This window comes from Delphinapterus leucas, chromosome 10, assembly GCF_059928025.1.
Source record: "Delphinapterus leucas isolate spDelLeu-1000000601 "Yukka" chromosome 10, BTC_Dleu_Yukka2, whole genome shotgun sequence".
Classification (NCBI taxonomy): Eukaryota; Metazoa; Chordata; class Mammalia; order Artiodactyla; family Monodontidae; genus Delphinapterus; species Delphinapterus leucas.
The window spans coordinates 37,423,000-37,438,397 of NC_143138.1; the positions used below are offsets into that span (position 1 = coordinate 37,423,000).

At 47.2% G+C, this 15,398-nt stretch overlaps 1 protein-coding gene across 6 annotated transcripts in view; it reads right to left on the reverse strand.

The window, feature by feature from the left end:
- Positions 1-231: 231 nt before the first annotated feature.
- The window catches only part of CMTR1 (cap methyltransferase 1), a 58,602-nt gene continuing 43,435 nt past the window's right edge, over positions 232-15,398 (reverse strand). For 2 of the 6 annotated variants that reach the window (XM_022581798.3, XM_022581796.2), the window contains exons 14-24: positions 10,634-10,690; positions 9,811-9,868; positions 9,229-9,297; positions 8,107-8,238; positions 7,084-7,206; positions 6,315-6,406; positions 5,390-5,458; positions 3,967-4,014; positions 2,961-3,073; positions 2,235-2,343; positions 232-1,588 (exon numbers count right to left, since the gene is read on the reverse strand). In XM_022581798.3, the coding sequence (XP_022437506.1) occupies positions 1,456-1,588; positions 2,235-2,343; positions 2,961-3,073; positions 3,967-4,014; positions 5,390-5,458; positions 6,315-6,406; positions 7,084-7,206; positions 8,107-8,238; positions 9,229-9,297; positions 9,811-9,868; positions 10,634-10,690 (1,003 nt within the window). In that variant the 3' untranslated portion in view covers positions 232-1,455. Of the gene's footprint in view, positions 1,589-2,234; positions 2,344-2,960; positions 3,074-3,966; positions 4,015-5,389; positions 5,459-5,599; positions 5,780-6,300; positions 6,407-6,541; positions 7,207-8,106; positions 8,239-9,228; positions 9,298-9,810; positions 9,869-10,633; positions 10,691-15,398 lie in introns of those variants that run through there. The other 4 variants (XM_022581799.2, XR_002645729.3, XM_022581800.3 and 1 more) reach the window with 4 other exon arrangements.

Consider the following 15,398-nt stretch of genomic DNA (forward strand, 5'->3'; position numbering starts at 1 on the left):
CTAATCCCTGCTTCTCACAGGAGCCACATAATTTTGACTCTTCCTTGGGCCCCTCTTTGGCAGCAAACAGCAGCCCTGAGCTTGGACAAGGCTCTGATTAAACCCACCCTCTATTCTCCCCTCTTGAGTACAGCTTCCTCCCCTTCACCTCGAGCCCAAGCTGTTTCATTCACGCAAGTCCCAGACCACAAAGCACCGAAGGACAAGCCCCAGCACAGAGCCACACAGGCATTAAAAATATGTTTATCTTTAATGATCCAAGATTCTGCAAGACACACTGATACCCAGAATTGGGTGGAAATACAGCATCTCAGCGGTGCTGCTGACAGCCTGGGGGATGCTGGCCTGAGACCCCTGAGGTGGAGTCAATTCCAACCTCATGGGGAGCCTCAGTGCCCTCTATCTCCATGGAAACCAGTCTAGCACTGGGATGAGACCCTAGAGAGCCCACAGGAGCATCTCTGAGAGGTATTTCCCATTAAAAACAACCACAGGTTCCCTCCCCCACCCAAAGCTACTGCCCAGCTTCCCCCTCCACCCCGCCAAGACAGAGGAAATGGAGTGACCACAAAAGGACAAACAAAAGCAACTGTGCCTCCTGCTGGGGATGAAAAAACGGAGGGGGGAGGGTGGCAAGGTGGCTGGAACAAGCGGGAGTGCCATGATTGCCAGAGGACTGAGTGCAACCCAACCCAACAGGACCTCTGTTACAGTGGGGCCACTACTGTTTGGCGCATAGAAAATGGCAGGTCTTCAAGGCTGCTTCCTCCCCTTCTAGAGCTGCCCGAGGTTTGGATCAAAAGGGGTGAGGCCCAGGAAGGCTCTACAACCCCAGGAAGCAGTCGCACCTACCACCAGACAATGCTACCTGCATCCTGACGTGGTGTCAGAGATGTGGGGTCCACATGCCTCCCTTCCCGGCCTGCGGGACGGTCAGAGGTTTGGGCTGGGAAGAACTCCAGGGAAGACCAGGAGAGGGTAGGGGGAGGAGACAAAATCTCCAACTTGGCATCAAAACAGAGCAAGTTCAAAGAAACAAAACCTTGATTTATATAGCAGCTGCTCCTGGCCAGCTCACAACAGCAGGCCTCCTGCCTCTCAGGGTCGGCCCAATAAAAAGTTGGGCAAAGCAGGAGCATGGCCGCCCTCAGGGCACTGTGTGGAACTCAGAAAAGTGAGTCTACAGGATACAGGAAGGAATGGCAGAGCCCTGCTGCCCTCTGACAGACACATCCTCCACTGGCCCCATGTGCCCTGGGCCCTGACCTCAAACGTGCTGTAGGAGCTACATCCTTCAGGCTGAGTCCCAGCAGGGGAGACAGTTCCCAGGCAGGGCTCCGGGGAGGGAATTCCAAAAAGTGTCCCAGAAGGCCCCAACTGAGCTCTTCAGAGGAGGCCACCAACCTCACGGCCAGGCTCAGGGAACGACAGGGCATTCGGCAGGGGAGGGCATCCTCAGGCGCTGTGCGTCTGGATGAAGGAGAGGACGTCCTCCTTGGACAGCTTGTCTGGGTCCTGGGGCTTCTGGGAGTCATGCACACGGATGCCATCCCCCCACTCCCAGAAGAGCCGGCCGTAGTAGCAGATGCTGGGGAGGAGAAGGGAGGTCAGAGGGCTGTATCCACGTGGAGCAGGACCAAGAGCTCACCACCCACCCTGGCACCCGTGACTTCGGGGATGGGTGTTCTTAAGAGTGTGTGTGTGTGCACTGGGGGCAGGGCAGGTCTCACTAATGACTCCAATTGAGCGTCTTCCCTCTGGCAGCCAAATGTACCTAGTAGGCCCTGCTCCCTGCCTTCCAGGACCAGCTTTTTTCAACACACAGCTTCTGCTGCTGCTAATTGCATCCTACTGGATCCTTTAATTACTGATATTCCTGGTTTATCTGTCTCTGCTGCTCTAATAGAACAGTATTAGTGTGGTGACACACTGGTGTCAGTGGCTAATTACAGGCACATCAGGGCTACTGGCTGCTGTCGAAACCTATGACCAACAATCTGGCAACACACTGGGTCCAAAGGCAAGACTGTGGACCTCAGCATTAGCCCACGCCCCGGCCAGGGTCGGGCCCTTCACACCCAGGACCCCCAACCATCACAGCCATACCCTCGTGGGAAGCCCCTGCATGGGCAGCAGTCAGTCTCAGGACCCGGGTGTACCCCGAGAGGTCAGGCTGGCATTCTAGCAGGAGTACCTGGGGCTGCAGGGGGCAGGCCTGGAAGAAGGCTACTTACTGAAATGGAGCAATGGCGTCTGAAGGGAGGTCAAAGGTAGAGTTCTTGGTTTTCTTGTTGTAGAAGAACTTCCTCTTGAAGCTTTTGCTGAATCCCATAGTCCATGGCTCTGACAGAAGGAAAGGGGGAAGAAGCCCAGAAAGGACACAAAATACCCATGGGGGACAGGTCAGGCCAATGAAGGGCATGCCTGCCTTCACGCCCGTTCCTCCACTCCCATCCCCGCCAAACAGCACCGGAGAAGAGCCTGTGAGGACACAGCCTTCATCACCCGCCCAAAGGGGCTCCAGGAAGACGACTAAGATAATTCTCAACATCTCTCCCCAGTCCCGCCAACCTGCTACCAGGGCAACATCTCTCGGGCCCTGGCAGAGGGAGTAGGAGTCTGTTAGCCAGAGGGTACTAAGGAAAAAGGATTCTACAGGTGATACGAATGGCCAAGCTTGACTTTCTGGATCTGCTGTTGCCCACTGCGAAGGCCCTTCTCTTGCCATGAGGACACCACGTGTGCATATACAAGTTGGGCTCCCCTCTCTCCAGCCCCAGCACAAACCCCCCAGGATCCACCGAAGAACAGAAGAGGCTCAGGGAACACAGTCCCGCTCAACATACACCTCAAAGCAATGCCCACCTCAGTAGGGAGCCCTTAGCTCTGGCTCAAGTAGGGTCTGGGCCAGTTGCCCTGGCTGAGGGAGTGGGGTTAGGGAACAGTGGCTCATCACCCACCATTCACTGTCCTGACAATGTAGAGGCCAGTGGGTACAAAGTGCCGGTCGTCCCGCCCTGTATAGCTGAGCTTTGGCGTGCCACTGGAGCCCTTGATGATCTTCATTTCCAACCTTGATTTTCCAGAGTTGGCATGCAAACAGGAAGCGTGAGTGTGTGTGTGTGTGTGTGAAAGAGAGAGAGAAAGCCCTAATGTTAGTCTCTGGCTAATGTCAAAATCAGCCAACCAACCACAGTACTTTACCTCAGTTCAACATGAGAAACTGAGGCAGAGACTTGAGTTGCTCCAGGCCACACAGCAAGTGAGTTTGAGTGCGGTGCTGGGTTTAGAACTCAGGCTCTGAACTCCCAACTAAGCAATGGAGGCAGGGAAGTGACACATGCCCCTGCTATGTTGCTGCTTGCTGTTTGCGGGGTGTCAGGGTGACACCGGTAAGGGTAAGATCTGACTACGAGTGCCACTGGATCTTCAGTTCACCACCCATGGCATCAGTGTGGCTACTAAAGAGTTAATTCGGGAGCACTGAGACCCAGCCCAGCTCCAGTGGCCACAGGGGCACACCCAGGATGAGACCCTCAGATCTGAGCACCCTGCACACCGCTAAGATTATGAGGAAGCAGTTACACCCCCTCTACCCCTCCAGGCTCAATCTCTCTGTCAGCACCAGGAGCTGGGATTTATAGTGTTTCAAGCAGCTTGCTGCTCTGCCCCTAGCAGGGACAATCGTAACTGTTACAGCATCAGCGAGCCCGTATTTCTGCCTGACACACACCCGCCCTGCTCCCCTCCTGACAGTGCTGAATCAGCTCTTAGCTGGGGGGCCCTTGGCTGCAGCTGTGCCACGCAGGCAAAGGAGGTGGGGGGGCGGTAGAGGCAGCCACCAGGGCAACTCACCACCGCACCCCTAACCCACCGCTACAGAAAAAGAGAACGAATCCTGGACACTGCCATGCCCCCCACCCCAACTCCTCTCAAATCCTGAGCTACCCTGGCTGAGTCACTCACCTGACAAAAATCTTCTCCATCTCCTCCAGCCTGTATACCTCCTTCACCCTGTGGACAGACGGACAAAGCTGACAAAGGATTCTTGGTGGGACACTTGTCTGGGCAGCAGCTGGTAGGCAGGAGGCTGTGCCTATCCTCACCTTCTGCCTCAGGCCCTGCACCACCCAACCCACCAAGAATGAGGACCCCTAGCCTGTCACTGCCATCCTCCACAGACAAGCCCTAGGTTTCAGAGCTGCCAAGCACCCCCTGGAGCCTGCCCCAGGGCACCCGGGGAGCGCAGCTATGGTTCAGGAAGTCAGGTGGGGGAAAGAGGAAGGTCTGGCAGACGAAGATGTGCCTGTCAGCATTCCCACCCTCGGTCACCGTCACCATCTCTAGAGGCCAGAACACCAAGGGCCAGGCTCTTGCCCAGGTCTGTCTACATGGATTTTAGGCCTTCCTGTAACAGAGTTGCTTCCAAATCGTCCTAATAGGCCTATTACCATTAGGGGTGAGAAGACCCCCCCTACCCAGGATGCAAGGCTCCTGTTTGATGCCCAGCCCTCCACCTCTGGGGGCCCCTGAACACGCCTTTGGAACTGCTACTGAGTAAGGTGCCCAGAAGCCAAGCAACCAGACCGTCACAAGCAGCAGAGGCAGGACCCCTGGAGGCTGCTTCTCAGGAACCGGCAGACAGGACATTTTAAAGTGCAAGAAGAAATTACTTTTAGACTTTCAGAAGACTTCTAAAAGTGCATTCCCACTATTGGATTTAATCCTATGTAAATCTGTATTAAAAAGAATAATGAAAATTATTTTGATAAAATGTACCTCAGTCTCTAGTCACATGAAGCCCCAAAGATAATAACCTCAGACCTCAGCCCAGACTGGAAAAGTCTGTTCCATCTGTCTGCTCCCTGACTGTTACCCTCTAAAGGCCTAGAACTTTTACATTACCTAACGTGGCAACAAACCATGGCCTTCTTTCCATGCACCAAGGATCCCATTACCTCAAACCAACCTTTTCTTTTTCATGTTCAAAAACTCCCATTCCCTCAGCACCCTTTTCTTACCTGAAAAAAATGAAAAGGCCGGGACTGATATGCTAATGATATTCAAGCATGAATGTGTGGCTCACAAGGTGTGTTAGTGCTCTCAGAGGCATGTGTGTCTTAAATGAGGATGCCTTAAACCTGAGGAACGAACCTCTCCTGTGGAGGCTGGCCCACTGTGACAGGCAGGATGGGGGATACTCTGGGGCAAAGGAATCACCTACCCAGCACCCCCAAGCAAATCACTCAATGGCAGTCTGATCTCTAATGCCAGCCTGGCCTGGTCTCCTCCACTGAGCCCTCCCAGCCCTCACAGGACAGGGAGGCAGGCACTGGCCAGAAAGAAGCAATGGGAGAGGAGGATTTGGGGGGAGAGATGATCTGCTCACCTGATGGGATTCATGTCAGGCCGACTGGGCTTGGAAACAGCTTTCACAAATTTCTCAGCAAGCTGAATTCTACAATCCAAACAGAGTCTCTCAGAGGCAAGTAAGGGTATCTTTACCAGCACCCACACCCCCAGGGCATTGTCATGGCACCAGTGGGAGTACACTCCTGAATCTGCAGCAGAACTGCTCCAAGAGGCAGCACTCATGTCTCCCAGGAAGCCCACCCTTGCCCTTCTCCAGTGATGTCGTCATGAACGCCCTCTCCCCCACTCTGGATTCTGACCTCTACTTTCAATACATCTTGGTTGGTTTTCCTGAAGTGTAACTTCGGCTGTGTTCAGTCACCTCCACCAGAACTTCAAGCATCATCTTTATTCTGTGCGTCGGCTCCTTCACCCCAAACCACAGATACCACAGTACACCCACTCAGATGAACCAACTTAGGAGTGACTTCAGCACCATAGCGGTGTAAGATGTCTCTCCTTTTTGTCCCTCTTTTAAACGACTCATTAGGCATCTATCCACGAACAAAAGCACCTCTGTGGGAGTTGTGGGATCCATAAACTGACTTAAGTGGGACCACCAAGAACAGAACACATTCTTCAGAGGAGAAGACCCTCCCTCTTCCCCATAAGGTCACCCTCTTGCTCAACCTTAAAACAACATCTCCTCTGATCTGAACAGCTGAGGCAAAATAGAGTGTGCTAGTATGTATGAAATCAAGGCCCAAGTCCTGGTAACTGGAAGTGTCAACACCAATTTCTCACCCTGCCCTTGGAACCAGCTAGTGGGTAGAAGAGGGAAACTCTAAGGATCCTCTTAAGCAGAGAAAGCCTGGGAGAGGCCCAAGCCACAGAGGCTGCCGCCATAGAGCTGCCCTGGCCCACCCCGGCCCACCTTCCCTCCCCCAGGGCCCAGGTCAGACCGTTGGTTAAAGTGCTGCTCCCGCACGTCGCTGCCATTCAGCACAAGGACATCGAGGATGTGGATGGCACTAATCTTCCGCTGGGCCTTCCCCTAGAAGGACAAGTACACTGCCCACCCTGCCAGGAATTGGCCTGGGGCTCACTCTGCCCACTGTGGCACGCTGGCCTCCATTCTACACATAGCCGGGGGAAGGGAAGGGCTCTAAACACAGGATATTTCTCTCACCTCCCTCCCAGTTGATTCTCAGCACCAGCCTGGCCCATGCTTCTGAGAAGACAGAGGCCTGAGGTGATGGGTGATGAGCCCCCTTGAATCTCAAACCCAGTGAGGCTGCCGCCATGGTGCTCCAGCAGGACCTGGCTTCCCACTCTGGCCAACTGTTCCCACTGACTGTTCTGAAAGTTATCTGTATGGCTGTAATACCCAAAGCTCATGGGAAATAACAAGTTGCTTCTTTCCCAAGGAATCCTTGGTCAATAACAATCAGCAGCTAAAAAATATGCAGCAGGTTCACCAGGGACTTCGCTACACAGAGATGATCAAGATCTCCTAAACATAAGGAGACTGTGGTCCTCCCTACCTGAATATGCCATGGCTTAGAGCAACTACTCGAGGAGGAACAATTACAAAGCATTCGCCAGGCCCTGGGCCCTCTCAGGCACCACATACACATAACCCAGTTAACTCAGGGGGCATGGGGGCGAAGGGACAGGCCCAGCTCTTCCCCAGATGGCAGAGCCATACACGTGAGCAGAACCACCTCTAACCTCCCCTTTCAGCTCATGGACAATCTCCACAGAGAGCAGAGTGTCCCGAGGTAGCTCTGTCTTCAGGTCCAGCTTGACCCAGCGGTCTGACTGGCGGCCATCCCATGTGTAGATCTGAGACTTCTATGGGCAGAGAGAAAGGGCCAGGTCAGGCAGACAAAGACATTGAGTGGTGAGAAGCTCAGCTCTCAAAAGGGCTTTTAGTTGGTGGCTACAAGCTGACGGGGCTGGGAAATGCCAGAAGAAAAGGTCTCAGAGAGATTAGTCAATTATACTTCGTACACTATAATGACAGTGTTGTCCTCCACTGCCTCAGTGGAAGAGGAGAGCTCTGACTCTGTCCCACTGGGAGGGAACAGGCTCAGGGCACTATTCAAGAGGCCTGAGTTCATGATCAGAGGCCCTCAAGAAAGATCCAGCTTGGTGTATGTCTGAAGTGGGTTTGGTGAAGGGTCTGGAGAGCAGAGCAGAGAGAAAGTAAAAAAAGATAAAGTGTGAGAGGACACAGAGAAAGTAAGTGAGGAAGAAGAGATAAAACTATAAAGACAACTCAGAGTGAAAAGAAAGAGCAATGAGGACTTTACCCAATTAAGATATAGAACTGCCAAGGTTTTCCCTCACCTCATTTTAGACTCCAAAGACAGGGGATGACATGGGATGGTGGTGGTGTTGCAAAGAAATAGCTGCATGGGCTCAAGCCAGCTTAGCCTACTGACCATCCTGCTAGCCTAGGAAGCTCCACATCACAAGAAAGGAGGCAGTGTTCCCTTTAGCGATACATGGAGGTGAATAAGCAAATACATGGATAAATGAAAGACAGAAAGAATGAATGAATGATATTTGGCTAACTTAGAGGAAGAAAGGAAGTGAAGTTTCAAGAAATACCTTCCCTGCGGTCAAAGCTCCAGCTCCCTGGTGCCAAGAGAACGTGCACCAAGTGTGGCAGGCAGCTGTCCAGATTCCCACAGACAGACAGCAAGCTTCCACCACCCAAGCTGGGTAGGAAGCCAGCTGCAGACTTACCCCCAGGCCGATGAGGAACTTCTGCTCACTGCCAGACACCATGCAGCGGTAGTCGAGCACTGGGCGGATCTTCTCCAGGGTTTTGGAAGTAAGCAGCGTGGGCTTATAGCTGAAGATGTCGATCTCGGTGCCCTGCAGCCCCGGGTCAGAGAAAACACGGCTGGGTTGGGGGAAGGGACAGGCGCTCAGTACGGGTGCCTGGGGGGTGGGGGGTGGGGCAGGGAGTTAGGGCAGGCTGGGGGAGGGGAGGGACAGGAAGCACTTGCTGTCTGAAACATGCCCCCTGCTCTACCTACAAATGTACTAACTGGGATCTAATTCTGTCTGCTTGGAGTGTTCCTTTAGGACCTATTAGGAGAGGCTGGGAAAGGAAAGAACACCGAGTCCCCAGAGTACAGATCGATTTACCAGAGCTATAAGGAAATGGCACCAGAATATAAAAGCCTCCCCTTCACTAAAACTGAAGGCAAAGACTTGCAAGCAGTTGGTTTGAAAGCAGCTAAGTAATCTCTCTACCCATTCAGAAAAATTTACACGTGCTATTTTTTTTTTTTTTTTTTGAGGCCATCTTGAACCTCATTCTCCAGTCCCTAACCAGCACAATGGCCCATGATCTGGGCCAGATTTAAATAAAGCCCAGGGAAAAGCTGGAAGTCAGGTGGTAGGAAAACATAGGGCAGAAGAAGTCTGAGGACCACTCACCAGAAACAGAACAGGAAGTCTAAGTTTAGGCCAGCTCCACTGTGAGCTCTCCTGGCAGCCCCTCCTGGCCCTCTGACCAGCTCCCCAGCCTAAGATCATCCCATACTTCATGTCTCCCCTACAGGCACACTCACAGGACCCTAAACTTGCCAGGAAGTGAGAGCCAGCACCACCCTTTGGGCAGCGGGAATGCTGAACAGAACACATCTCGGGCCAAGAATCTTCAGGCAGCCTGATGGGCTCCCAGGGAACTCAACGCCCTACACCAAAAATTCCATCTGTGGTGGCCTCAGCCCAGCCCCCGGGAACCCATGTGGTCCCTGCACAAGCCCTCTGGAGGCCAGGCATCTGGGGGTCTCAGTGATACTACATCTAATTAGGCCTCTCTAACTTTTTATTTTCACCAGATACCAAGCTTACCTGGATTAGCTCGAAGAACTTAGATTTTGGGTCTGTGGAAGAAGGAGCAACTCTAGCCTGGTCTGGGATCTAAAACAAGACAGCAAAGAGCTTTGGTTTTCAAACGCATTTTTGACCAAGGCTGTGTGTGAGTTTACGCAGGCAAGGGCATAGGCTCAGGCTGGGCAAGAGGAAATGGCACACAACAAAGGAAGCTGGGGTGGGGTGGGAGTGGAGTTGGCTAATTCAGTCACTGCTCCCTTTCAGGCCCTGTGGTAGCACACCCCAAAGGCCACTTACCTTTCTCTGGGGCTCTCTGTGGTCAGTGTTGCTACCCAGGGCCACCAGCAGGAAAATGAGGCCTGTTTACCCACCACCCTTGTCCTTGCTAACCAGCCTGCAGGGCTAAACGAGCAGTGAAAGGGCCAAGGAGGTTACTCCCAACAATGCTGAGACATCCAGTTCTGGAGTGCTGTGAGGGTAGGCAGATCTCTTCATTGGGGCAGGTGCGGGGAACCCTAAGATGACCGGGTTGGGAGTCAGTCCCATTCTTCTTTAAAGTTTCCCTGCCCTGGAGCAAAAACGGGCTGGGGAGACACTCACCCCCCAAAGCCGGAGGCACTCTTTCCGGATCTCTGCCTGCCGAGGCTCACTTAGTGTCCTGGGAAAATGAAGCCAGTAAATGACTAAAACCTCAAAGGCATACAAGGAGTGTGCCTCCTGCGCACCCATCAGAACCCCAGAGAGAGGACGTCAGTGTGTACATGCACATACGAGGCCAAGTTGCCATTCCCCAGGGTGCTTATAAGACTCCCATGCCTCTGCCTCTTGGAGACAGGAGCTCAGATATACACAAAATGAGATGACCTCCTTGTCCCACCACGAAGGGAAGGGAGGAGACCACCCTCCTGACCACCCTGGATGTCAGGGTCCCCACACACCCTTCTTCCAATTACCCATCGGCACATGCTGGCTCCTCTGACAAAGGCCACATTGAGTCCATCCCAGTGGATGTCACCACATCCCAGAAAGCTGAATTAACTTATGTTCACCCCCTGCCAGAGGTTTTCCTTGACCAGTCCTACATCTCCTCTGTTGATCACTCTTTTACTCTGTGTCCCCTGAACATTAGATGTTTTACGCGTGCTATGCCACTCTACATCCTCTGATGCACTGTTAACAACTTTCCTGTATCCTTTTCCTGGGTTACCCTTGTCTGTCCAAAGACAACATAATCTTTGAGGGCAAGGTTCATGCCATATGCTTCTTTGGCATCCTTCACAGACTACAGCAAAGTATGAGATTAAAAAAAGTAGGTATTTTTAAGTGTTTGTGTAAATGAAATAAACAAAGAGCTCAGGAGGAGGAACAAAACATAAAGATCTTCCCTTGAAATAGGTGAATTCTGGAAAGGGGCAACACTCACGTGTCTTGAACAAAGGCATGGATTTTGGCCAGAGCTTTGATCTGCAGGCTACAATGGCTAGAAGAAAAAAAATGATTTTATCTCAGAAGGATTACCAAAAAAGACAGCCAATAGACATCAGGACAGAGAAGTTTAGCCAGAGCAGTGGCCATCTATGTTTGAGGGAGGGGCTAGAGAGTCAAAAGAGAAACCCCTCGACCATACCCTTAAGGTACCTGATAAAGGCTTAGGGTAAAGCAGAACTGAGTCAAACCCTCCAGACACTCAGATCCCAAGTCCAGCTAAAAGGAAGGTTCTGATAGCATCCTTAAAAATTTGAAAGCAGTAGCGAATTGATTCTTTTTTTTTTTTTTTTTTTTTAAAGAATCTTAGTTTTGCAGGGTCTTAGTTCCCCAACCAGGGATCGAAACTGTGCCCCCTGCAGTGAAAGCGTGGAATCCTAACCACTGGACGACCAGGGAATTCTCTGAACTGATTCTAAATAAAGCAACAACAGAGCGCAGACCCAGTTCAACTACACACTAAACTGACTTACCTGCACCAACAGCTGCCCTTTCTACTTTAGGCTCCATGACTCTTAGACACAACGTCTGGCTTTTAATTTTAAAAGTGATACGTGATAAAGCAAGATGTGACCCACTGACAAGATGGAAAACAGTCCAATAGAACAAGACCCAGAGGTGATCCAAATGTTGGAATTATCAGACAGGACCTTTAAAATAACTGTGAAAAACATGTTAAAGGATCTAGTGGAAAAGGTATAACATGCATAAAAGATGGAGAATATTGGCAGAGATATAAAAACTGTATTTTGGGGACTTCCCTAATGGTGCAGTGGTTAAGACTCCATGCTCCCAATGCAGGGGGCCCAGGTCCGATCCCTAGCCAAGGAACTAGATCCCACATGCATGCACAACTAAGAGTTTGCATGCCACAACTCAGGAGCCCACATGCCGCAACTAAGGAGCCCATATGCCGCAACTGAGGAGCCCACCTGCCACAACCAAAGGAGCCCACATGCCACAACTAAGGAGGCCATGAGCCGCAACTAAGACCCGGCACAACCAAATAAATTAATTAAAATAAATAAATAAATAATAAAAACTGTATTTTTAAAAAGCAAATAAAAACTCTAGAAATGAAAAGTATATTAGCAATAAATGTCTTTTTACTTATTTAATTTACTGACGTATAGTTGATTCACAATATTATGTTAGTTGCAGGTATACAACATAGTGATTCAAAATTTTAATATACTACACTCTATTTAAAGTTATAAAATATTGGCTATATATCCTTGTAGCTTACATATTGTACACATAGTAGTTTGTACCTGTTAATCCCCTACCCCTATCTTGCCCCTCCCCTCCTCCCTCTCCCCACTGGCAACCACTAGTTTGTTCTCTAAATCTGTGAGTCTGTTTCTGTTTTATTATTCATTCATTTATTTTTTAGATTCCACATATAAGTGATAACATACAGTATTTGTCTTTCTGTCTGACTGATTTCACTAAGGTCCATCACTCTAGGTCCATCCATATTGTTGCAAATGGCAGAATTTCATTCTTTTTATGACTGAGTAATAAATATTCCATTGTGTGTGTATCTCTCTCTCTCTATATATATATATATATCACATCTTCTTTATCCATTCAGCTGTTGATGGACACTTAGGTTGCTTCCATATCTTGGCTGTTATAAATAATGCTGCTATGAACAGTGGGATGCAATCTTTTCAAATTAGTGTTTGTTTTCTCCGTATAAATACCCAGGAGTGGAACTGCTGGATCACATGCTGGATCAGTTTTTTGAGGAACCTCCACACTGTTTTCCACAGTAGCTGCACCAATTTACATTCTCGCCAACAGTGTAGTAGGGTTTCCTTTTCTCCACATCCTCAACAACATTTGTTGTTTGATGATGGCCATTCTGACAAATGCAAGGTGATCTCATTTGATTTGCATTTCTCTGATTATTAGTGATACTGAGCACCTTTTCATATGCCTGTTGGCCATCTGTATGTCTTCCTTGGGAAAATGTCTATTCAGGTCTTCTGCCCATTTTTTTAATTGGATGGTTTGTTTTTATTGATATTTGAATTATATGAACTGTTTCCATATTTTGGATATTAACCTTTTATCAGTCACATCGTTTGCAAATATTTTCTCCCATTCGGTAGGTTGTCTTTTCATTTTGTTGGTTTCCTTTGCTGTGCAAAAGCTTTTAAGTTTAATTAGGTGGAATTTCTTTATTTTTGTTTCCTTTGCCTTAGGACCTGATCCTCCCCCAAATTTCTATACTTTATGTCAAAGAGTGTTCTGCCCTTGTTTTCTTCTAGTTTTATGGTTTCTGGTGTTACATGGGTCTTTCATCCATTTTGAGTTTAATTTTGTACATAGTGTGAGAAAATGTTCTAATTTCATTCTCTTACATGTAGCTGACCAGTTTCCCCAGCACCACTTATTGAAAAGACTGTCTTTTCTCCATTGTATATTCTTGCATATTCTTGCTTTGTCATAGATTAACTGACAAAATATAAAGGGAAAATCTAGAAAGCAGTCAGAGAAAAAAGGACACATGACATACAGAGAAACAATGATAAGAATAATGGCTGACTTCTCATCAAGAACAAGAAAGGCAGAGAATAGTGGAACAATATCTTTAAAGTGCTGAAAGAAAAATGCCTCAAATTCTAAATTCAATGAAAATATCCTTCGAAAGAGAAATAAATGTATTTTCAAAAGACAAAAGCTGAAGGAATTACTCTCCAACAGACTTGCACTAAAAAAGTAATTCTAAAAGAAATTCTTTAGGCTTAAGGGAAATATTCCATTTATGTATATACCACATTTTCTTTATCCATTCACCTGTCAATGGACATTTAGGTTGTTTCCAAATCTTGGTTATTGTGAGTAATGCTGCAGTGAACATTGGTGGGGGGGAGGGGGGGCTCATATCTTTTTGTGATCCTAATTTCAGTTCTTTTGGATAAATACTCAGAAGTAGAATTGCTGGATCATATGGTAGTTCTGTTTTTTTCTTTATTGCACTGACTAGTTCCTCCAGTATAATACTGAATTGAAGGGTGAAAATAGACATCTTTGCCTTATTCTTGATTTTAAGTATAAAGTATTTAACCATTAAGTATGATGTCAGCTGTAGGTAGGTTTTTTGTAGATGTCCTTTACCAGACTGACAAAGTTTTCTTTTATTCCTAGTTTGCTGAGAGTTTTTAATCATGAATGGATGTTTAATTTTGTCAAATAGCCTTTCTGTATCTATAAAAATTATTATATTATTTTTCTTCTTTATTCCTTTAATACAGTGAGGTACAATGAATGATTTTCAAAAGGTATACAGATCTTGCATTTTTAGATAAACTCCAGTTGGTCACGAGTATCACATATATATTGCTAAATTTGATTTACTAACATTTTATTAAGGATTTTTTTTTTTTTTTTTTGCCCCGGACGCGCAGGCTCAGCAGCCATGGCTCACGAGCCCAGCCGCTCCGCAGCATGTGGGATCTTCCCGGACCGGGGCACGAACCCGAGTCCCCTGTATCGGCAGGCAGACTCCCAACCACTGCGCCACCAGGGAAGCCCTATTAAGGATTTTTATGTCTATGTTCATGAGGGGTGTTAATCTATAAATCTGTAATCTTTTGAAGTTTTTGTCTTGTTTAATTATCTATATATTTAAATGCTATAAATGTCCCTTTATTAATCCCTTTTTAATTCCTTTAAATATATATATATATAAAGGAATATGTATATTTATCTAGTCATCTCTCAATGGACATTAAAAGGCATATAAATTGGAAAGGAAAGCATACAATTATTTATTTGCAGAAGACATGGTTATATATGTAAAAAATCTTAATGAATCTACCAAACTACTAGAACTAATAAGTAAATTAAGCATTCACACAAAATACGTAGTCAATATACAAAAATCAATTGTATTTCCATATACTAGCAATGAACAATTAGAAAAGGAAATTTTTAAAACACAATTTACAATAGCATCCAAACCCATAAAATTCTTAGAAATAAATTTAACAAAAGATGTATAACACCTCTATACTGAAAACTATAAAACTGCTGAGAAACATTAAAGAACCTAAATAAATGGTTATTTTTTGGTTCATTTATAGGGAGATTCAATATTGTTAAGATGTCAATTCTTCCCCAAATTGACCTATAAATTTAATGTAATCTCCATCAAAAATCCAGCAGGCCTACTGTAGAAATTGAAAAGCTGATCCTAAAATTTATATGGAAATGAAAAACAAAACAAAAAAACACCTGGACTAGCTAATACAATCTTGAAAAAGAAGAACAAAGATTGAGAACATATACTATCTGATCTCAAGATGACTTTTTTCAAGGTATAGTCATCAAGAAAACATAACAAAGGACAGACAAACAGATTAATGGAAACAAAACAGAGTGTCCTGGATAAAATCACACATATACAGTCAAATAATTTTCAACAAGGGTGCCAAAGCAATTAAATGGGAAAAGGAAAAGTATTTTCAACAAATGGTGCTAGAACTGGATATTTATAAGGAAAAAAAGAACTTTGACCACTACATCATACCATATACAAAAATTAACTTCAGATGGATTATGGACCTAAACATATAAGCTAAAACTATAAAATTTCTAGATGAAAGCTGGAGAATATTTTTATGTCTTTAGTATACGTGAAAAATTTTTAGAGAAAAAAAAATCACCAACAAAAAGAAAAAACTGATAAACTG